The 23,527-nt window shown below is 40.3% G+C and overlaps 1 protein-coding gene across 1 annotated transcript in view; it reads left to right on the top strand.

Annotated features, from left to right (window-relative positions):
* Shtn1 (shootin 1) overlaps positions 1-21,860 on the top strand; it is an 89,461-nt gene extending 67,601 nt beyond the window's left edge. Inside the window, exons 16-18 of the mRNA XM_013017613.1 lie at positions 2,169-2,289; positions 6,168-6,360; positions 21,300-21,860. Of these exons, the coding sequence (XP_012873067.1) occupies positions 2,169-2,289; positions 6,168-6,360; positions 21,300-21,522 (537 nt within the window). The 3' untranslated portion in view covers positions 21,523-21,860. The remainder of the gene's footprint in view (positions 1-2,168; positions 2,290-6,167; positions 6,361-21,299) is intronic.
* The last annotated feature ends 1,667 nt before the right edge of the window (positions 21,861-23,527 follow it).

Genomic DNA, 23,527 nt, shown 5'->3' with positions numbered 1-23,527 from the left:
TCAGTTTCCGATTCTTATATTTTACGATTCTAGTGTAAACAGATAACTGAGAGCTTCTTACTCTGTTAGCTGAGTTCTTTATCATTCCAGCTGAGAGTCCCACAGAAGTCTTTCTGTCCTTCCTCCACAATTGCTTATATATTTAAAGTTACTCCAATATTACTGAGCCAACCACAATTAAAGGAAGAAAGAAGCTGGGACTCAGGGGTTAGGACTTGAAGGATGAATTGCTTCAGTGTCCTGTGCAACAAGAGGACAGCTCACCATAGTCAGAAATTTGGGAAGATGATTCTTTTATCCAAGTAGAAAACTAGGGAACATTGTAAAAGATAAATTCATCAGTAGAGGGTATCCTCTAACTTTTCCTTGGATTAATTCCACATTGGGATTGGGGGCTGGGGCAAGGTGGATTGCATAGTGGATTTGAGAGTTAAACAGAATAACAGTTTTATATGTTATTAATAATGATAACCTTAAAAAAATTAAAAATATCAGCCAGGCGCTGGTGGTTCACATCTATAATCCTAGCTACTCAGGAGTCTGAGGAGTCTGAGGATCATGGTTCAAAGCCAACCTGGGTAGGAAAGTCCGTGAGACTCTTATCTCCAATAAAATACTCACAAAAGGCTGGAAGTGTTACTGTGGCTCTAGTGATACAGTGTTAGCCTTGAACATAGACACTAAGACCAAGAATTCAAGCCCCAGAATTGGCAAAATAAATAATTTTAATATCTACTTAAAAATAATGCAAATGGTAAGTTTTTTAAAGTTGTAAATACAGGTCCTTAGGGGGATGGTTGTTTTAATACATTCTTTTATCTATTTATCTACTTACTTAAAGTAGCTGTGCTGTTTTCTTTGTCTGTGATAATCATTCCTCATTGTATCTCTTCAGTGAGTAACTTCAGACCTGCAATGTGAAATAAACCAAAATGATCTCCCTATTATAAAATAGGCTTTCATAGTATGACATATAAAACAATACCATAAACTATCCCATATGAGATTTTTGTAAGAACTTTTTTTTGTTTTGTAGGCTAAAGGATTTGGTTACCGTTTCTAGTGAGTAGGATTCTTGGAATCCTTCTGGAAGCTGGCAGAGGTCATAAGGGATCAGGTCATAAGCCAGGTCCATAGTACAGAGTACTTGTCAGCCTTGCTGGATGAAAGCCACCTTCTCATCCTGGCATGAAGCCTGGCAAGTCATACGAGACCTCAAGTTCTTATATCCTGCAGCTAGGAGATTATAGTGCTCCTTTTGCCCCTGCTCCTGAGCCTGCAGCACAGCCAAGGAGCATTTCAAAGAAATCATGGACATTTCTTAGAACAGACTTGAGAAAGAATGTGGAAACTCTACATCTAGTTGAGGAAAAGTGTTTCACCATGTTCTGAAGAAACACTTGACTAGAAATGGAGAAGGAGGCCATAGTTCTTCTCTGTCACCTGCTTCCAGAGGGGCCAGAAGGGAACTGCAGCTTGGGTCTTTTTCTTCTTGGAACCAAGAACAGTTTCATTGCCTTGTTTCCTTCAGTGTCCTCTGGGCACCGAATAGAATATTCATGTCTCCTCTGGTAGGTATACAGAATCAGAGGTCAACCTGTCTGATGATAACGTTCCTCTTCCTCAGGGAAGTTAAGGTATACTCGATGTGGCCTTTCTTTGGGTCTGCCACTGGAGACCATTATTACATGCCTCCCTTGCAGCTATATTACCATTGTCACTAGGTTTGCAGGGTCCCGCTCTTTCAGCCACAAGGAGTTGGTTCAGTAGCTCATGGCTACCATTTCAAGACAGCCTTCTAAGGTGAGTTTAATATATCCACTTTCTTCTCCATCTGAACATTACACATCAGAATTTACAGCGTCAGTGGACCTAGTGTCTTCCCACTGATGAGTCTCTTAGGATCAAGCTCATCAAAAGTGTTCCAGTACCGCTCTTCAGAAATGAAGCTAGTGCCTGCACCATTAGTAGCATCTTCCTAAATGATCCTTCACATCGTTTTGTCAAGGATGCGCCTGTTTAAATTAGGCATATATGTTAATATAGAGCAAATTTGTTTTGTTTCTTAATTCTGTTCAAATTCTGATGTTTTGTTGTTTTGCATTTTATATTCTTTTGCATATTAACCTTTTTGTTCTTGTTTTGTTTTGTTTTGTTTTTCACTTTAGGGGACACTTAACAAATCCACTAGTTCAAGAAGCTTAAAATCCCTTGACCCTGAAAACAGTGAAACTGAGTTAGAAAGGATTTTGCGTCGCAGAAAGGTGACGGCAGAAGCAGATAGCAGTAGTAAGCCGGTTTATGTTCTCCACAGTTCTCTTCATCTCGGACACCTCTTCCTTTAAGACGCTTCCTTCTTTAACACAAAATTACCTTTGAAAGATTGTTACCAAAATGTTTTGTTTTTAATGTGAATGACAAGTATTGGGTGGGCAAAGAGTGCTCAGGATGGACAACTAACAAAAATTCTCACAAATTTTATCTGTTGATGTTTAAAGTTTCTATTTTCAGCTAAGTAGGCATTTAAAGCTCTGATTTGTTTATTGTGAGATACTCCAGTATAAATACATTCCAGGTGGATGTGGGCCACAACATGATATCACATGCAGACTCTGGAAGTAGACTGAGTTTGAATACTGGCTCTGTCATTTACTCTGTGCTTGTCCTTAAGCAAATTACTCAATCTCTTTTTGCTTCAGTTTCCTTATTTTTCCAGTGAAGATAATAAAAGCACTGCTTCATAGGATTATTCTCAGGATTCAGTCAATACATGGAAAGTACTAACATAGAATAAGCACACCATACCTAATCAGTCATTTCAGTTACAAATGTGAAGAAAGAAATCTTACTCTTCATCCATTAGTTTGTGGCTCTGCCTGTGAACCAATGACCACATGGGTGGGTATTTTTGATTTCACTAAAAATAGTGAGATTGAATTAGAAAGGAGTTTGCATAAGAAAGGTTCCACTACCTACACAGGCCTGAGCTCACAGCATCTTGAGTTTTGTTAATGGTATCACAGACTCAGAATCTGCTCTAGAACAGAGTTTGTGTGGCTTCTGATGCTTTCAGAAGTTTCATCAGGTAAATTAGCAGACCCCTTTATGAGATTTTCCTCTTGTCTCCAGGTAGAAGTTTGGCTTTGAAAAGCTGTTGGCCAGCAGAGATGGCTTAGATACAACTCAGTTAATTAGTCCATTGCATCTATTGAAATCTGCAGATTACTGATTCATGTTGACCAGATTTAAGTCACTAGAATGGCAAAATCTGGGATTTTATCATCAAGTTCTTGTCTGTGATGATGTTACTGTGATGATGTGCATCTTGCTATACAAATGATTGAATAAATAGTATGTTCCTTGAATCAAAATCAGGAAAATACCAAGCCCAACTTGCATTACAAAAAATATGAAAGCCTTGTTTTCATTTATCAGTTGTTCAGTTTTTAGGTTGGCTTGCAAATTGTGTTAAAGTTTTATAAGGATTCTTCTCCCCACCCCCAAATAACCACCTCTAAGGACATTGAAAGGGGTAGCCCCTTACCCCTGTATCTTGCTGAGTGCTTTGCAGTTACCAGAAGACTCCCTATGAATCACCATTCATTTGGTGCCTGGCTCAAGGCCAGCTTCCCATCATTTAAGTTCGGATCATTTTTAGGACTTTGTAGATAACATTTTAGTGCCATGTCTTTTACATGTGTCTGGCAGTGGAACCTTCCATTCTTCCAGCACCATTCTTACTTTAATGAAGTTGGTCAAACATGTATAACACTCACTGTTTCAGAGGTGATTTTCAGTAGAAGACATGTGGACACATTTTCATTTTAGTCAGTAAAAGAAATACGAATAAATCTAGGAGTGGAGAAAGAAATACATTTTAGAAGCATGGTAAGAATCTCTCATTTTACCTTTGTCTATTCCACCAATATACATACATATTCAGTGCATCACTTGAGGGACGTTAGAGGATAACATACATTCAGTAGAACCATTAGTACACGAATACAGTAAGAACTGTCTTTGGTAATGCAGACAGGAAGTGCCTACTGAAAGAGTAACTTACAATTGAGCAGAAGTTTCCTTTGAGCTTTCTAATAGCTGCAGTTAAAGGAAACAAGTGATCCAGCTCTCTTATCATCTAGAAATCAGACCATGTTTTGGTTGTATTGTTGGTCATGTAGACATTTTCCCAGCAACAAACTGGAGGAGCCATTTAGTGGATCTTTCTCTAAAGGCCATGAGGTTAAAAAGTGAGAATTCTAGAGGGAGAGAAGGGAAGAGCAAAAGGCTGTTAGTTGCATGGCAAGAGTCCATTATGAGTGCTGGATAGATTTGTGCCTCATTGCACTTGGACCTCCAAGATTGTTTCCTATGCTAGGCTTATAAGAGGGATCATAAGAGAGGCAATCTGAGCTATGAGCTCAAATCCCAGGTTATCAGCCCAGAGGCCAGGGATGACGCATTTTTGTGTGTTGTTCAGTTTTTTTCTAGGTCTAAGTGATGTTAGTTTGCTTTACCTAGCCTCAGGCCTGCCAAACTATTATCTTCAAGAGTAGCAGGTGCCTCTTAGAAAATACCAGGTACCACAAGCAGGATGAAGTAATATCCTCAGACATTATGTATTTTTATTTTTTATGTCTATAAGAAAAACGACAGCATTGACTCAGCTCCCAGCTCTCCCTTCTTTTTAATTGGCCCTATTTGCAGAACAAGATCTCTTGCCTTTCCTTCCTACAGGATTCTTTCAAGCTATCTAGTACTGTGGTCAACAATTAACCCAGGCATAACAGAGCTGAGCTGAAGCCAGTCTTGAACTTGACTTCACATCTATGTCTGGGAGCTTGCTCTCTTCACCTCTCCTTCTCTTTACTCTCGTACCCCCATGCAACTGGAGGCTCTCCATAGCTGAGAAGTAAAAGCCTTTTTAAACAGAACATTAAGTAGTGTCACAAATCTGCCGCCAGCCCTCTAGCATAGATGAAGGTAGGAAAGAAGTCAAACATGGGTGCTTTGTGGGCTGGGTTTTTCACCAGACTGAAAGGGTTCTGGTTCTTCCACATGGAGTCAGCCTGAGCGGAGGGGGGGGGGAGTGGGAGGGGGGGAAGGTGTTCAACAGAGCAGAGGGACGATTTTCCTCTCTCTCTTAGGTAGTTTTTCAAATTTGATTTTCCAGAATTCACATATTGACGCCCCAGTAGGGTATCAGTCACATACAGAGGTAAACGTGAGAATCAAATTCCAGAACTATATACATTTTGGATTGTATTACCAACTAGAAAACTGTCTTGGGAGATGATCTGCCCCTTTCAAGGTTGTCCCCTAACTTTTTTAGGGGGAATTTAATTTGTATATTTGTGATTTATTTACTCTCGAAGCAGGCCTGAAGTTTCAGGGCAGATCTACTCGAATCTCACTTTGAAACCTATCATATTGGATAGAATCTTTGTGCCTAAAAGTAGAGTGAAGTCACAAAGAATCTAGTTGTAGTGACCAGGATTTTTAGACTGAATGCCAATAATTTCAGTAACAAGCCCTATTGTAGTTTTCAAATCCTGTCCAAAGAGCAGAGAAAGTCCAAAAGGTAAACAGCCAAACTCTTTTGCCACTTAATTTTTATAATCCTGTGTCTGTATTTTAAGAGGCAATAAATCCACTTACTTCTCATTCACATTAAAATGAAAATGTTCATAAAAGCTGTTTAATGCTCAAGAAGCCTTCATGAGCCTTTTAAAAAGAACCTTTTGACATTGGTCCATTTTCTGTTTCAAATGCGGAGCTGAGTTTGAGGAAGAATTAACTCTTGAGAGGCAAAATGGTTCAAGCAGGGTTGTCAGAGAGCCACATTCTGGGAGAAGAAAAGAATTCCCACAATTCCAGTTTTGCAAAGGACTCTGGCCAGTGAGGGACCCCTAGCCTGATATTCTGTGGCTTCTTAAAAGGTCTGTGCACAATCTCAGCATGGCTGGGGTGCATTGAAAATGTAGTAGTGTCCCCCAAGCTGAGCAGGTTGTTAGTAGGGACATTTTCCAGCATGTTCTTGAAATTTCTAACAAACTTGGCCTTTTCACTTCTTGAGGGATTTTTTTCCAAGCTAATATGTTTTTCAGTGTCATATTAATAAGCATCACGCCGAATTATTAAACTTCAGGTATGTGTTTGGTTTTAAGGTCCTACCGGGATATTAGCCACGTCAGAGTCTAAATCCATGCCAGTGTTGGGTTCTGTATCCAGTGTAACAAAAACAGCCTTGAACAAGAAAACTCTGGAGGCAGAATTCAACAGCCCGGCCCCTCTAACACCTGAGCCAGGTGAAGGGTCCTATAAATTGGAAGGATGCACAAGTTCCAAGGTTACATTTCAGTAAGTAATGATGCTCTTTATTAAGTAGTATGTAGAAGAAATCTGTCATGACTAACCTGTATTGCTTTGGTTTGTTTCTCTTGGAAGAGGTTTTGATTTGGCTAGCCAAGACTCTTCTTCCTTTGATGAGCCAGCTCCTGCTTCTAAACTTCTAGCTCAGAGCTGCCCTTGAGATTCAAAGCACATAGTGTGTCTAAAGAGAATCCCTTCCCCTAAACTAGTTTGTTCATTTTCTTTTCCTTCATCACAAAGAGCCGCCCTTCTGCATCAGAAAACAATTAAGTCTGAAAAGTCAAATGCTTATTAGATCATTCCTTAATGGTCCCTGAGCCGCCAGAGTAGGTACTAGATCTTCACACTACTTTGGAGGGGACCTTTGTTCAAGTTTACTTTCTGTTTCTCTGTGAAAGATGTGCCTTCATATTGCTGGATCCTGAGAATGGAAACATACTATGTAAAGAATTATTTACACAGACCCTCTTCCAAAGTGGCACTTTGTCAGAGTTAATCCTGCAGTGAAACGTGTTTCCGACAGGTCTAGTGGAGGATCAATTTGTTTTATAACAATGGCAAGCTCCTTTTTAAATTAGTCTACACTTGAGCTTTAGTTCTCTTGCCAGGATATCAGCTAGTTTGTCACTTCAAGAAAAGGAAGAGGTGAGACAAATCAGATCAGCCGAATATTGTAATCACAGTTAATTAAACCTTAAATTTCCTGTTCTGTCAAGAGAGAAAGAGCCCCCCACCCTGCTCTGCTTTTTTTTTTTTTTTTGTAGCTTTGGATGTCTTGAAGAGCTTAAAAGGTACAACTTGGACAAATGACATTGAAATTCAATTTGGTTCTATTTTTACCAACGGGTATTTTCTTGCTCTCTTGCTTTTCTCTCTATTGGTACTATTAACTTTTTCCGCCTTCTTTGCTGATTTAGTTTTATCTAATTTCATTGTGTTTAAAAGCACATTTTCTCCTGCAGTCATGGGCTTCCTTTCTTTTGACTGCAGCTATTTGCACAGTTCTAACAGGAAGATGATCTATATTCATTCTTCATCTTTCCTATTAAATTTGTTTAACACCTAATTTGACATCAACAATCTGGCTGCATTTGAACCAATATCCAGACACAAAAGCAATTTGGCTGAGACAAGTTGGTTTTCTGAGAAATGCTTCGGTGTGTATGTGTATAGATTTTTTTTCCTCTACCATTTTACACAGATAATCTTAATCAGAAAATACCACAACTCTTTCCTTCCTTTTGTCTGCCTTTTATTCTCCAAAAGTAAGTGGAAATTACATTTCCAAGAAGGAAATGAAATAATTGCAGGCCCAAGGTCTGCAAAATGTGTGCTGAATTGACAGTGAAAAGGATCCGTGTGTTGACAGACACAGTTGTTAGATGCCATAAAGGCCGAAGTGAAGCTCAATTTATTTCTCATCTTGCTTGTTCAATGACTGCTTAAGAGACACATTTCAATTTAATTTATCTACTTAAAGCACTAATATAAGTACCGGGAGCTGCTGAATTAACTTTTAAACTTTGTAACTTAATGCTTGATTATTCAGTTCTTGACATTCTTTTAGCTGCAATAATCAGTGCCATAGATTTGTACGTCAACAATCTGTTAGGAAATAAGAATGCTTTTCTGGAAAGTCTTATCTCTTAAGCACAGCTAGGCCAAATGAATCCAAGAATTCCACGTCTATACAGGGTATCTATTCACTCCCCTGACAGGCACACTTCATCCTCTTAAGTTTTAACCTAGCTTTTTGATGGAGTAAAAGAAGTTTAACTTAGCCCAGTTATCTGTGAACTGTAAAAGTGAAAAATCTGGTGATTTGTCGGTTTCCCCTGAAGCTGACCTAGCTACCAGAAGGGACAAGGGTGATTTTTCAGGTCTAATAAATTCACTCTGTTATACTATTAAAGTGGAGGAGACTGTATATCCTCCCTTATAGACCTGAGCTAGCAAAGCACATGGATGTCAGGTCAGTGATTAAGAAAGTGCAATACTTCTTTCCCTTTGAAGAAGTATCTTAGTGCTCTAGTAGTTACTCCCTCTTTTTTTGTTGTTGTTGTTGGTTGTCGGGCTTGAACTCATGGCCTGGGTCCTGTCCCTGGGCTCTTTTGCTCAAGGCTAGTGTTTTGCCACTTTGATCCACAGCACCACTTCCAGTTTTCTGGTGATTAATTGGAGGTAAGAGTTGAAAGTCCCATCTGGCTTTGAACCACAGTCTTCATATCTCAGCCTCCTGAGTAGTTAACGACTAACAGGCATGGACCACTGGAGCCTGGCTGCTCCCTCTATTTTTGTCCATGGCAAAACCATGATGGTGTTACAAGTAGATGGAATGATCAGTTCTCACCAGGAATCAAGGTCAAGGGAGAATGCCAGTCATAGTGGCTCTAACACATCTGTTATTGCCCCAGTGTACATATGTGTGCATGTGTGGACAACACACATAGACACACACTCACTGTTTTCACCTCCCTTCCTCCCTCTACTTTGGCCTTCTTGACCAGGTCTGATTCCACTGTTGGCCCTTTGCTGGTGCCTTTTTCTCTGTCTACTTTGGTATTCCCTGTGGTTGCCTGGCTGGCTGACCCCTCAGCTCCTCTGTTCTTTGCTCTGATGTCATAATCTCCAGGTGCTCTCCCTGAATAAAGTTGTAACCATCTTCTCCTGAGCTCTGATTCCTCCATCTACTCCACAGCGTTTACCATTTCTGATATATCATCTACTGTACTATATTTTTGTTTCTTTCCTACATTTATTTGTTTTTCTCTCTCTGGGAATGGAAGCTCCATGAGGGTAGAAATTTTTCATCTCTTTTGCTCATGGGTGTCTCAAACACCTGGGACGTTTCCTGCCAGGTGGCCGGCTGACAATAAATGAATAGATGAGCACATTTTCACTGCCAGGAACATGGTGGATATCAATTAATGAGGCTGTTCAGCTAGCCAACATTCTCTCAGCATTCAGCAGTCATACACAAGCACAAATTAGGAGAGATATTTGTTGTTTTTTTTTATTTATTCGTTTTTTTAGTACTGAGGTTTGAACTCAAGGCCTCATGCTTGCTAAGTATGTATGTATTCAATCCCATTTTCCACTGGTTGCTTCTGAGATAAGAGTATTGCTTCCTGCCAGACATGTGTCTGGACTATAATCCCCCTATTTTAGGCTTCCTGATGTTGCTGAGATGCAAGGATACAATGCTGTATCTAGCTTCCTGCCATCAAGATGGAGTCTCGTGGATTTTTCTGCTTGGGCTGGCCTATAACTGTGATCCTCCTGATCACAGTCTCCCTCATAGCTTAAGATGACAGGCAAATACCTCTGCACCCACCTATGACATGAAATAGGGTCTCTCAAATATTTCTGTGCAGGCTAATCACAGTTTTACCAGTCTCCACTAGGATTACAAGGGCATGATTTTGTAAACGGCCATCATTTACATTTAGCTCAGTCTTGTCTATCTTCTTTACCTTTGTACCTACTCGAGACAGTTAATAGAGCTCTGAGGGAAAAAACCTAGGTATAACACAAGATTCAGTAATGTCCACTGAACTGGTTCAGATAGGCTCAAAAGATGGCTAACCCACCAGAAAGGTTGTAAACGTGAACATAGAATAATGTTTCTTCATGACGTCTTAATCATAAATAACTTTCCAAGCTATCCCTTGACAATTCTTTTCCTTTCAATAAACTTCTGAAATTAACCTGTGCAATCCATATACTTGAGTAATTATTGTCCATAAACTATAAATTCAGAAGTATATTAATGCATTTTATAGGGAACTTAAGAGAAAAAGGACATTTTTAATAATTAAAAGGATTAATAAAAAAAATGTCACCTGCATAAACAAAGCAAGTTTCTTTCCCTACCTTTTCTTCTCTCTCTTTCCTTCCCTCCCTCTTTCCCTTCTCCTTTCCTCTCTTTCTTCCCCCCTCTACCCTTCCCTTAACACAAAAGAAAAGATAATCAGGGCTTGGGGAAGTATAAGTCACTGTTCTACTTTAATAATAGCCTTAAAAATACTTGCATCCTATTACTTATAATGTCTCAAATCATAGTGAATTTGAATCTTGTTAATTCTGATTGGCAGTAGTTCATACAAGAATTGTGATTATAATCTCCTTTTGTGCTGAGAAAGATAAAGAGTGAGCCAAAGCAAATAGACTGTGTGATCCTGCATTTTGCTTTTGTGCTCTTTTCTGTTGATCTGTGTTGTTCTACTAATATTAAAGTGCAGTAAGAGTCCTTGAATCAAGATAATCAATGGGTAGGATGATCAATACAAAAAAGTGAAAATTTTACATTGTAGAATTGTTAAAGCAAACAATCATAATACTTTCAAATAGCTGTAGTGCCCCAAAGTAGACTAACCAAGTATTGCATAGGATCAGATACAAGAATGGTTTGTATCTTAATTTATGAAAGCCCCCAGGCACAGAGGGGGGGGTTAATAACTAAATTTAGTCACCCTTCCTGTAGGTCAAGATAGAGCAATTTATAGAACTTTTAAGAGCAGCAAATGCTAGACCTTTGAATAGAGACCAGTCATTGAAAGCAGTGGACATTATTGCATATATAAGCTGTCTTTGAATTTATTTCTAATATTCCTGTCCTACAACCCCAGTAGTGGCTTGCCAAACCTGCCCCTTTCCACAACTGCATGAGTGGGAAGGAGCATCTGGTTATTTTCAAGACTTGAGCTTTACACTTAGATTGCCTAGGGATTCAGGACTTGGATCTATTTATTGTTGTCATGACTCCTCCAAGTTGTTTAATCTATGAGCTAGTTTTTTCAAACACAAATAGAGTATAGCAATATCTACTACCTTATAGGATTATCACCTAAATTAAGTAACATTTATAAAGTATTTTAATAAATTATTACCTTATGTTCAAACTATATTGCTGAGAGAACACTCAAAGACCAAAGTTGAGGTGAAATCCAAGATTAATTCAACCAAGTCTTTTGCCTGTTTTGTTTTCTCTTTGTTGTGTTTCTTATCTGAAATGGAGGCAAATAGATAAGGCACTCTCCTCAGTCTCTTTCGGCCCCAATAATTCCTAACAAATAAGATCACTTGGTAAAAATGTTCACAGGATAAAGAAAAAGAGGTTAAGTACCTGTTTTCAACCTATAATATGTCTTTCAGTACTTCATAGATGTATCATAAAACAAACCCAGAAATGTAACATGATGATTTTTTTAATACATGGAAATTTCTATGTTCCCATGAAGAGGGTTTGTCATTCTGAGTAGTACTCTCAGGGCTTGTGTCAGCTCTGTCACTCTTCTCTGAGAGACAGTGGGTCACAGAGGAAGTAAACATGCCATCTTTCCTGTTTATTTCTGAGGAAGAGAAAGAGGATGAAAAGGTAAGACTGCTTCCAAGCCAGTCTGCTGGTTCTGTAAGAGACTTGGTATTAGGGCTCATTTGCATCAGCAAATGATGTGACTCATTTTAATTACAGTCTATATGTCCAACCTGTTTTCAAGTGGCTTTGGCTTTTTAAAAGTGGCTTCGATTTTTGGAAATAACCGTCAGTTTGCCACCTTTGGGGTATGTGCAAGTCTTATGGTGCCATAGATACTTGATAGGCTCCAACCACATGTCCAGAAAGAACACCATGCTGTATAGTCAAGCACCAGCTGGTTGGCCGTGGCCTTTCTTCTTCCACTGTTGTTACATAGCCTTGTCTACATCTGTCTGTGAAGCAGTTGTGTTGAGTAATCAATAAGGAAGGCCAGTACACTTGCCTGTGGGTTAATCCTGTCTTCCATTTTAATCCTAAGCAGAGTACCTGAAATACATGAATTCTGTTATCAACAACATGCATACATCTAATCATTTTTATTCATATTAGTATAGTAAACCAAGAAAACATTATTTTAGAAGAAGCCTATGATATTCCATTTATTATTCCATTTAATATTTTCTCTTAGTCTTTAGCAATCTATAGTCATAATAACCTAATTTACCTTTATCTAAGAGGAAATGGACTGAAATTGTAGTAGGCTGAGTAGGTATGTTGACTGCTGTGGGTAAGAGAACCATTTTCCAGTTTTGACAGGGGAGGTCATGGTTTTATAGCTTGTTCCCATGGTATTGTGTTGTTTTTATTACATTTCACTAACATTTATTAAGCAGGTATGTGTGTGTGTGTGCACGTGCGTGCATGTACCACATTTGTGTGAGAGTGTACTTCGTGGTACTAGGGTTGACCTCAGGATGTGGTGCTTGCTAGACAGATGCCCTATCGCTTGAACCACAGCCCAACCTTTTGGGGTTTTTGTATTTTGGGGGGGATATTTTTTTTTGCTGTTGCTGTGGTTTTTTGCTGTAGTTATTTTTGGGATAAGAGCTTTCTTTTTTGCCCAGGAACAGCCTCAAACCACAATCCTGAACCACCATATCCAGCTTTCTTTTAAAATGAAATATTGCTAACTTCCTGTCTGGGTTAGCCTATAATCACCCCCTCCTGATCTCTACCTCCCAAGTAGCTGAGATTAGAGGTGTGTACCACCACACCTGTCTTCTATGATTTTAGTTCTCCAAAATCCATGGATTGAACATTATCCCCTTTTTACAGATGAGAAAATGGAGGCTCATTGACACAAACAACTTTATTCCTTATAATTATATTCCTGATAGTTGGGTTAGATTTCAGTGGAAATGTTCAGATCTGTGTCCACAGCCTAGACTTTTTAAATGATAGCATACTGCACATAGTGTATTGAGAAATTAGGAAGAGAAGAGAAAAGGGTCACAGGGAGGCAGCAATTCTGTACTTAAGTCACTTCATCAGCCCTATTTTACCACAGTCTGCACAGCCTCAGGTTGCATCCTCTCTCCCCAGGTTGCATCCTCTTCCCAAGAAGGTGTTGGTTTCTTGCCAAGTGGAAAAGATATTACCCAGGAAAACGATCAAAAGGAGAGCCAGTCCAAATTAGCAAACAGTCTTAATAATTGGGAAGAGGTTGTTTTATTGTTTTTCTAATAAAAGGGTATACTTTAGAATAAAATTTGGAAGTTAGCTTATCAGAACATAGCCTAAGCCACTGTAGTCTTCAATATAAGTGTCATTTACACATTAAAAAAATGTTTTTGGATGCTTCAAACATACTGAACCAGTACTTTATTCCCAGAAGTCAAAACTCTTGAATATCTCACTCTAATGACTAGATTAGAAAGCCCCAGATACATTTGATTATTGGATCCACTTTATGCTGAACCTTTTTTTTTTTTTTTGAGAAAGTTCCATGTTTGGTCAGTTCTTGATTTGAGTCATTTAAATTTGTGCTTCATATCGGATTCTGTGATCAGGAGGGCAAGACAGTGGGGCCATTGGTAAAGAGAACTGCTGAGCAGTTCTGAGAAGGCATCTGCCTCCCAAACCCGACAGAGGCTCTAGTGAGGGTCTCACAGTCTTGCCATCTTGCTTTTGACTCTCTCCATCTCATCTGGAAATAGCTTTGCTTATCTGAACTGGGTTTTGTGCATCTATATATTCATTAATTTCATTTGCTGTTAGTTACTTTGGGGAAGGAGCGTATCCTCCAAACAGTTACAAGCAGCAATGTAGTCACAGAAGACCATTTCTCATTTGATACCTTACTACCAAAGGAAGAGCACATTTGAAACGGAACTTGGGCAGTACTGTAATGGTATGGTTTGTGGTGATTTCCTGTCCTGTCATCCTCTCTCAGTCATTCTTGAAGTCCTTTTAAGCCACAATTGCCAGAGACTCTTCACTAAGTGCTTTTCAAATCCATCATACTTCTCTTCAACCCCATGCCCCCCCAAAATGGCAGGCTTTATCAAACTCTTAAATTTCCTTTTGAATCATCAGACAGGCAGTTAGCTTGCTTTTTTGTTTGAGGGGTCAACACAGGTCACATTCTGCCCTAGAAGAATTTAAAAAACAAAAACCTACATAGCAATTATACGATTTCAGTTTCAATAGAAAAATATCCATTTCCGGTGAAACCATTTTTATTTTAATTTGCATCTAATTTCTAGATCTACAGTATCTCTAAATATATGTGACTTTTGGCCCCGAGGTCATCTTGTTTGGGTCATTAACTGAAAATACCAAAGGGTAGTTGATAAAAAGAGAAATTTTAGATGTCTCTTGGTTGGTGTGACCAGTCAAACATTTCCATAAAAGGAAAAAAAAACCCAACTCTAATTGCCTTTCATGTTTTTAGTGAAAACGGATTGACTTTTATCATTACTTGACCTCTACCTGATCTCTTCAGTTTTAATTCATTATTAGTGGAAAACTAAAGAAGAAAAATTTTCAACTTTTTCAGTTGGAGCTAGAAAGCCCAAGCTTTTGAAGTACGTTAGCTAACAGAAATTGCAATCCTAAGCTTACTTGTAGAGGAACTTGGCATAAAATGATTATGCCAAGCATTGGTATCAGCAGGAAATGTATGTGGTTGGCCCTGTAACCATTCCTTAAGAGGTTTGGGAGGACAGCTTTGATCCAATGGAGACCAAGGCAGTTTTCTGTGGTGGGAGGAATGTATTTTCTTCCTTGGCTCCTACCCCTCCATTCTTCCTCACTTCCTCTGTCACTCTTTCTCTCCTGGGTCGGTATGTCTGCTCTCCACGGCAGGAAGTGGGGAGGGCAGCACCCTCCCTGTTCTTAGTAAACATTTGTTTGGAAGAAGAGGCTACCAGCTAGCACAATGAGTCACATGGATGGTCCAGCTTAATCTGATGCTCTTATACAATTAAAGGATTTACTCTGCTCTCAACTGTAATCTTAGTACTGCTGAATTGTGTGTGGACACTACAGGAAACAGCTCTGTTCGGCAAAGCACCACTACAATGCTTCTCCCTGTGTGCCTGTACATGGACAATTAACTTCTAACAACAAAATTAGCTGAACAACTGGATGCTCTGGAAGTTGAGATCCTTTTAGCTTCATCTTTTCTTCCCCTCTGCCAAGGAGGAGAACTTAAGGATTGCCTCCCAGAAACATCGGCTGCCAGTGTGGCCTTACAGCTGTCTGGGTAGCTGTACAGACAGACAGCAACTTTCTTCTTCCAGACTAATTGCTCAGGGTTATCTTGTACCAAGAGGAAAAGCAACTGCTAAAATGCTGTTGAATAAAGCTTAAAATTACTGTGCATGTGCCACTGAGTAATTCTCCATGCTTCAGAGAATTAATTGTCTCTTTTAACAGGTGCTTGCAGTTGCTAAGCGTCTTTGAGTTTACAAAACAGCATAAAATACGTCATTTCTGCGAATTGCTTTTGGAACTTTGTAGGGCTTTTTTCCCCTGGTTTTCCGTTGTCTTTGCAGTTTTTGTATTTTTTTTATTTGTGCAGAGTGGAGTGGAGGTTTTTGTTTTATTCAAAAGAAGAAACTCACTAGAAGGTAAAAGCCATTTCACAGATCAGGCTAAAAAGATCAAACTTCTGAAACCTGATAAACACATTTCTACATTTCACTTGAAATTACTTTTATCATGTCAGAAAAAAAAATATGAAAAATTGCCAGTGAGCTCCTTGTGACTTCCATTTAACTAGTGTTTGATGTACTTAATGCAGTTAATTGAAAAAGAAAAAACCTTAAAATTTATCTTGCCAAATCGCAGCCTGAAAAATGTGAGCGTTTTGTACCTGGCAGCCCCTCCCCCTTTTTTTTCTTTAAAAGAACCAGTATTTTGTATGGTAACTTTTATTCTCAACATAATTCTTGTAAATATAATAACACCTGGGTTTTTTTTTGCTTAGATCTGTATGATATTTTCATGATGTAAAGTTGTACAAAATTACAAAAAGCCAGAAAGTAAGAAAAGTATGAGCTATTTCATACATTATCAGCAGTGTTTTTTGCTGGTGTGGATGTTTTCCTGCTTCAGATTGAGTAAATGTCCCCAGTCTGGCTTACACTAGTGGAATAAAGATGCTTGCACTGGCTTTGGCCTCATAGTATGCACCGTGCACTGTGGGCTGGGATGTTAGCTGTGCCCCCGGCTGCCTGGGCAGCAGTTATAAAACTAAAGGAAATACTGCTGAGCTGGGATGCAAGGTCTTTGCCCAGCCTTTGTTACCTATGATAAAAGAAACTCTGGTTAATCCTGAGAGCTAGAGACCAATGTCAGATTTCCAAATATGGCCATGTTCACTCTAATAATGTTAGTTTTTTAATCATCAAAAAAAATGAAAGCTTTTTCCATCAAGGAAAGCAAACTCATATGAACAAATTAACATATTCCTTGAGTTAAAATGGACTGTTAAGAAAAGTACATGGAGTCTCCACCCGCCCCAGCCTCAAAAGCTTTGTTCTAGCTCTGCTTATACTTAAAAAAAATATATAAAATAGCCACGATATAAAAGTCTCAAGCTTATGTTGCAAACTTCGTTTTGTGAAGTTTTGGATGAGTGTGTTCAAAGCTCTGAAAAGCAGAATTTCAGAAAGAAACAATAAATGTTATCTCTGCTGAATATCACGTTCCCTTAGCTGTTGTAGGGACTGTGTAAAAGGGTTTGGAGGGGGGGGGAAAGGACTTATTTTTATACTGGGGAAAATAGAAAGCTGACTTCCTCTTTGGATATTTCCCAGGAAACTACTTTGTAAAGACAAATTTAAATCTTTCCGTTTTCTGTCCTTGAAGGTGGTAAATACGATTGTGGGGTTTTTTTTTTATCCATTTTTATTGTAAATGAAACAGAGTTCAGACCGTCCGGCTGTGCGTCATTTGTTGGACGGCTGCCACAGACTAATGCAGACGTCCCACTGGGAGACCAGAGAAGAGCTGTACTTTGATTCACCAGATTGTGTTAAATAGTCCAGCTGTTGCGATTTGAAAGATAGTTACCTCAGAAGTGAAATAGAAATGAACTTGGCATTTATGCCTCAAACCATTTTTATACTGTTTGGCAATCCGCTTTTCAGAGGTAGCATTTTATAAAATAACTCTCACCGCTTAAAAGTTTCATTCACTGTAATGTTCAAAATGTCCCACCTTTATATTATCAGTAAAATTAAGCTTGAGTGATATGCAGAATTTGCATGAAATAAGCATGTCCCCCTTCATTTCATGAGCTTTGATTGTATTCAATTGAGCTCAGAACCATGTCGATTAGGGCTCTTTGGAGCATTAGTTAATTTGAATTGCAGCCGAAATGTTAGCTAGAATGTTGTTGAATATAATTGGGATGTGGAAAGTTGATTTTGAAAGGAATTTCATTGAATGCAAACAATGATGTGCTTTTTAAAAATCCGAATGGTGCACTTTAGTCTCTTGTGACATAGTCTGAGAAATCTCCGAATCCCTTTATCAAGTTCTGCAGTGGTGGAACCATTGGCAATTGTTCTCATACTTTCCGGAACCAGTATAGTTGGGAGCCAGCTCTTTCCTTTCACCCAGCAGGGGGTCCCACCTGCTACAGCCCCACCTTCTGGTTCTCCTGCAGTTGGGGAACAGTAGCTGCTTTCTAAAAGGGCGCCTACATTGTACCTGGGCATTGGGCTCTGAAGAGTAGTGTAGGTTGGCACATTTTGTCCTAGCATTTTGCTTATTGGTTTCTTTGTCTTGAAATTACCTTTGAGCATATGGTCTAAAATAGCCCGTGAAGAATATATATTTGAGTGGATCATAAATGACTTATCAAGGAAAAAACTTTGGCTAGGAGATCAGGATTCCACAGTGTGTTCTGTATTTGCTGTTTAGGTTTTGTGCTGTCGATCCAGCCATTTCATCTCTCCTGGAGTCTTCTTCTGACCAATGAAGGGGTTAGACCAGTACACATTGGAGATCTCTTCAAGCCTGAGTGTTCTAGAATTCTAGTCTCACTTCTTGCCACTTGTAACATTTCAGTTGTATTTGGCAGATTTTGCTACATGTAGGGGAAGGATTGCCATGACTTTTTATGCAGACTGACTTTTAATTGTGTATCTGTGGTCATCCTCAGGTCTGAGAGTTAGCCGGGGGGCTCCTGTTAACACGACATGGGCCTGCAAGGGACAGAATAGGTGAATCTGCAGCTGAGCAGCTTAATTCAGGAAGACTGTTCTTTGGGCTTTGAGATGATTCCAGGACAGTGTCATCTGACAGTACAGTTTCTGAGTTTTCAGTTCACTCAACCTGTTCATTGCTGTTGTAAAGCACGGAGAGCACTTCCTGGAGGTGCTTGGACCCTGCCAAACACTGATGAAGACAGCTTTTTCTAGGACACGCTCACCGCTCTTCACCTGCCCACACTCAGGGGCGTGAAACATTCTTCATAGTTGCACCAGTGACCAGGTTGGTATGGCTTGATGGACGTTGCTGACTCCCAATGGCAGAATGAAACAAAGACATCTTTTGCATGCTTTCTGCAGACTGGCTGGCTTACACGGTCAAGGGCTCAAGACTCCAGCTGGTGAAGCTGCCTGAACTTGGCCTGCAGATTTCCACATGGCTTTTCCCAGAAACCTAAGCAAGGCTGCAGCTTCACTTCCTAAAATTCTCTCACATATTTGTTTCCAGTTACCCCCAGGAGAAATTTGCATGTGATATAGAAGGCAGAAGTGAAGTCATCATTTAAAAAAGTAATGAGTGGCAGGGCAGACTTTGTTACAGCTCCTGCACGGCAACCCTGACATGCAGACAGGCCTAATTGGCATGTGGCAGTGGCCGGCCTGCTGTTCTCCAGCTTCTCCCATGTCCTCTAGCTTTTCCCCATCCCAGATCAGGTGCATTTACAGCAATGGGTGGACAGCTCCAGCTGATCTCACAGGTCATATGCATGGTGAGGATTGGTACTTGTGGGGGATAGACAAAGCAGCTCTGGTTTGTCATCAGTCTCTGCCACTTTAAGACCACCTTCCTTTCAGCTGCAGAGCAATGGTCTTCAGGCCCAGCATCAGGCGCAGGGGCAGCCTGGTCTTACCCTCCAGCACCCAGGGTCCTTTCTTTCTGAGTCTTCTGGCTCTGCTTTTCTGATGACAGACTTTCAGTTGTTACTGGAGCCACAGAACATGATAGAAGGTACCCCCTGGGGATCCTACACCTCATACCTAACCCCTAGTTCAGTAGCAGATGGCTAAGTGGTTCTTTGGCCAGGGCAGATAGACAATGTGATAATGCTTTCTAGTGAAGACACACTGACACCATCTTTATTACAGTATAAGCACCCAGGTCTCCTTCCTTTTCTTACCCCAAGGAAGACAGCGCATACACACACACACACACACCATCACACACACACACACGCGCCATCACACACACACACACGCCATCACATACACACACACGCCATCACACTCACACACACGCCATCACACACACACACACGCCATCACACACACACACACACACACCATGATGGCCATGTCCCCAAGTTAATAGGACCTGATAGTCTGAAAACAACTTCTAAGCATGTGGACTGAGCTTGTAGCACAGTTCAGAAAGTGAAGTGCTGTGTTTGCATTTAGTGGTTTGGACTTCGCCTGGGTCATACAGGACATTTTCTAGGAGTTGACCACTTCCTCTGTGGTTTTGGGCATAAGAGACCTCCAGATGTGCTCACACCAAATGCTTTGGCTTCTCCTGTTCATTCTAAGCTATTCTCAGTTTGTTAGTATTTGATCATTGGGCTCTTTTACAAACAGTCCGTGCTCTGTTGGGGATAGAGTTGTGAATGAGAAAAGAGTGCTGCCTCGTGGATGCTTGCATGCTGTCAGAAGACAGGAAGCAACTGACAGTGGTAAGCCTAGCAAGAGAAATGAACAAGGTGAAAAAGTTCACAGGCCCATCTAGCCTGCTTAGCGGTCAGGGGTAGTGGAAGCCACTCCTGGGGCGGGGCCAGCCAGCAGCTCAGAAGCACTGTACCCATCAGGAGCAGGAGAGCAAGGTGCTGGTGCCCAGGCAGTCTAAGTCTCTGAGGCTTAAAGAAAGCCTGGTCCTAGCGCCAGCCAAGAGGCCCAGAACCTTCTATAGAGCCCTAGCTCTGTGCTCAATCTCCGGGTAACGGCAGCCCAGGGCTTTCTCCTTAGTAGCTTCTGGCCATAGTTTTTCAGTTACAGGATTTGAACTCAGAGGCTGGTGCTTGCTGGATAGGTTCCTTACCACCTGAGCCATGCCTTTGCCTCCCCTGCCTCCTTTTTTTATTACTTTATTTTTTTTGGATAGGATTTCAGGTTTCTGTCCAGGGCTGCCTTTGGACTATAATCCTACCATCACGTCTGGCTTGTTGATTGAGCTGGGATCTTGTGAACTTTCTTCTTGGGCTGGCCTCAAATTAAAATTCTCTTGATCTCCCAAACCACCTCTGAAATTCATTAAGAAAATGTCTCAAGAACCCAGATTGTCCTATTTTTAAAAACCTGATGGTAACTTAGTGCTCGAGCTTATTCCCCGAACTCTGCCACCTCCCGCTTGCTCCCCTCCCTGAGCTCAGGTCTCTGTGGGCACAGCTGGCTGCGGCCCTCACCTGTCCCATCAGTGAGGGGGAGGGCCATATCCCCTCTCCATGAAGTCTCAGAGCTAAGCTGCAGCCAGCTGCTCTGGAGCAAGAGGAGGGGAAGGGGTTGGACTGGCTCCTTCCAGCTGAGAGGGAGCTGTGGGGTAGGGATCAGGGCGTGGGCAATGATGGGTTACACAATGGACCCATGGGCTTTGTACTTCCTGAGAAGAGCAAGCCATTAAGCAGGTAGGTACATTTGGCTTTTAAAACACATCCGTACTTAATCGCTTTAACTTTTCCTGCCTTCTCTCACTTGGCCTTGCACTCCTAACATGTAATCTGATAGCTTTATTATTATTTTTTAATGGCTGGCATCTCAAAGACTACTACATGCATGTTGATTAGACTTAGAATATCGCAGGATTTTTTTTTTCAATTTGGTCTGAATCCAGGAATAGGAAAGACACATGTTTTCTATGTCTGCCTTTTATTTTTCCCATTTAACTTTCTATCCCATAGGCCTCCCAGTAATGGCGGATACAGGAGAAGATGCTTTGGCGGTGAAAAACAAGCTGAACCAGTTGTAGTTTTAGATCCCGTTTCTACACGTGAACCCCAAACCAAAGACCAGGTCACTGCAAAAGATCCAACTCAATGTAAGGAAGAGGAAGGCGGAATTGAAACAGAATACAAAGAAGACAGCGTTGAAAAAATGAGAGAGACAGACAGCTCCAACTGCTGATGGGAAACCGGAAAGCTGACCTGTTGGAATCCTTTTTCATAAGCACATGCTTTGTCTTGGTGTGTTGTCTAAGGCTATAGCCATTCTGTTCTGCTCCCTGTATTTCTGATACACGTTTTTCTGGTATCACTTTTGTAAGTAGCAACTATACACATAAGTAAGTGATTTAACAACATATACATTCTAAGTAGCTTTGGGTTTGTTTTTTCTTTGTCTTAATAAGATTTTTCCTGATTACTGTATTAAGTAAGACTTCTTGCTAAAGGCTAAGATGCAAATGCTGATATCTTTGGAGGAATTGTGCATACCACTTATCAAATGTAATGCTGAAAACCTTTGAGGTGCTTGTGGATCATTGGATAAACAGAACTGACCAACTTAATGTGACTTACAAAGTCCCCAGAGCTGTAGTGGCACATGCCCGTAGTCTCAGCACTCAGAAGGCGGAGGTAGGCTCATCATTTGAACCCAGGAGTTAACAGACTAGCCTAAGCAGCACAGTTAGACCCCCTCACAATTTTCTTTTTCAACTCTATTCTAAAGAGGCTTCTGTTTGGGGTCTCCTTGTCTTTTGATGGAGAAACTACAGCAGCATGGGACCTGCTGGGGACTGTGGCCTACAGGTTATTTTCTAGGGTAGCCTGGGATGAACTTTGAACTTGGGCTCTGGCATTATCTACTTGTCCCTTAGTTCAGGGCTAATTACACAGTTTTTTTAAAAAAGGTGCAATTAATTGCTCATGCCTAACACCTGCCAAGGACTTCAGTGGGAATGTTCCGGTGGCCTGAATACAGAATTGAGGTGAAAAGTCCGAAGCTTGAAATTCACAGTAATATCTTGATAAGCCATGTTTTCTGTACTGTGAGTTGTGTTTTCCCATATACTAACCCGGTGTGAGTACCGTATTTTATCACAGTTCTTATGCACAGTGACAAGCACACCTTTTTTTCTGGCTTCACTGCTGTTCTGCATTACCCAGGTTTTTTGTTTTGTTTCTCTTTTTTTTTCTTTTTTAAAGAAATTAAGTGGTAGTTAGTCTCTAAAAATACAACGTTTCAGGCTACCACCGCGAATAAATAGAAATGTAATCAGGGATTTTTTTAAAGAAAAAAAAAACTTATGCAGCTTTTCAAAGTTGATTGTTTCAAAATTGGTGTTTATTTAAAATAAGTGGTAATGCACTTGAATGCACTTTTTTATGACAATGATTCGGTAATGGTAATTTTACTATTAAAGAAAGTGAAAGGTTTAGTTGTGTTAGCATGACTCAGCATGTAGCTGTCAGGTGTTTTGCACCTAAGGGCAAAAGAAAATGATAGTAATAATTACAGTAGTTGTGTTTTATTATATTTTTTGCACGTGTGCTGAGCATAGGTTTGACAAGGTGGGGAGACAGGTGAATGGACTGACTCGGTCCATTTCAGTGGGTTCACTCTGCTTGACTATTCCCCATGTTCTTCCAGTGATGGTTTGACAGTTATCTATCGGTTTTCTCGTGGGGAATTAAAAAATGTAATGTTTTCCAACCATATGTATGCCTAACTGAATAATTCTGCTATGTGATATGCAAGCTCTAAATGGATGGATCCACAGACGAATTCTGTTATGTTGTACATTGAACTCTTCTCATCACAACACATTAAAAAAAAGAAAGAAAAAAAAAAGCACTAATAGTTTCCCACTAAGGTCAATTGTGGTTATTGATTATTATTTAGTTCTCCAAATGGTCCAGGGATTTTCTCTCCCTTCCTCCCTCCCCCCCCCTTTCTCCCTTTCTTCTCTCCTCCCTTTTTTTCCCTCACTCCCCCCTTCCTTTTTCTTTTCTTTTTCTTTTGGCTATGCTGGAAATGGAGCAAGAATTCTACCATAGAGTTATAGCCCCAAAACTTAGCCAATCTTAACATGCTTTCTATTGAGTTGGTAATGTTAGTATTTTTAATGATTGATCCACAAAATGGTTCACTTGGAACAATTTTTTCCCCTTCCTTTCCCCCTCATTCCTAC

The sequence above is a fragment of the Dipodomys ordii genome, unplaced genomic scaffold (assembly GCF_000151885.1).
Source record: "Dipodomys ordii isolate 6190 unplaced genomic scaffold, Dord_2.0 Scaffold36, whole genome shotgun sequence".
NCBI lineage: Eukaryota > Metazoa > Chordata > Mammalia > Rodentia > Heteromyidae > Dipodomys > Dipodomys ordii.
This window is presented reverse-complemented; position numbering and strand designations above follow the sequence as displayed.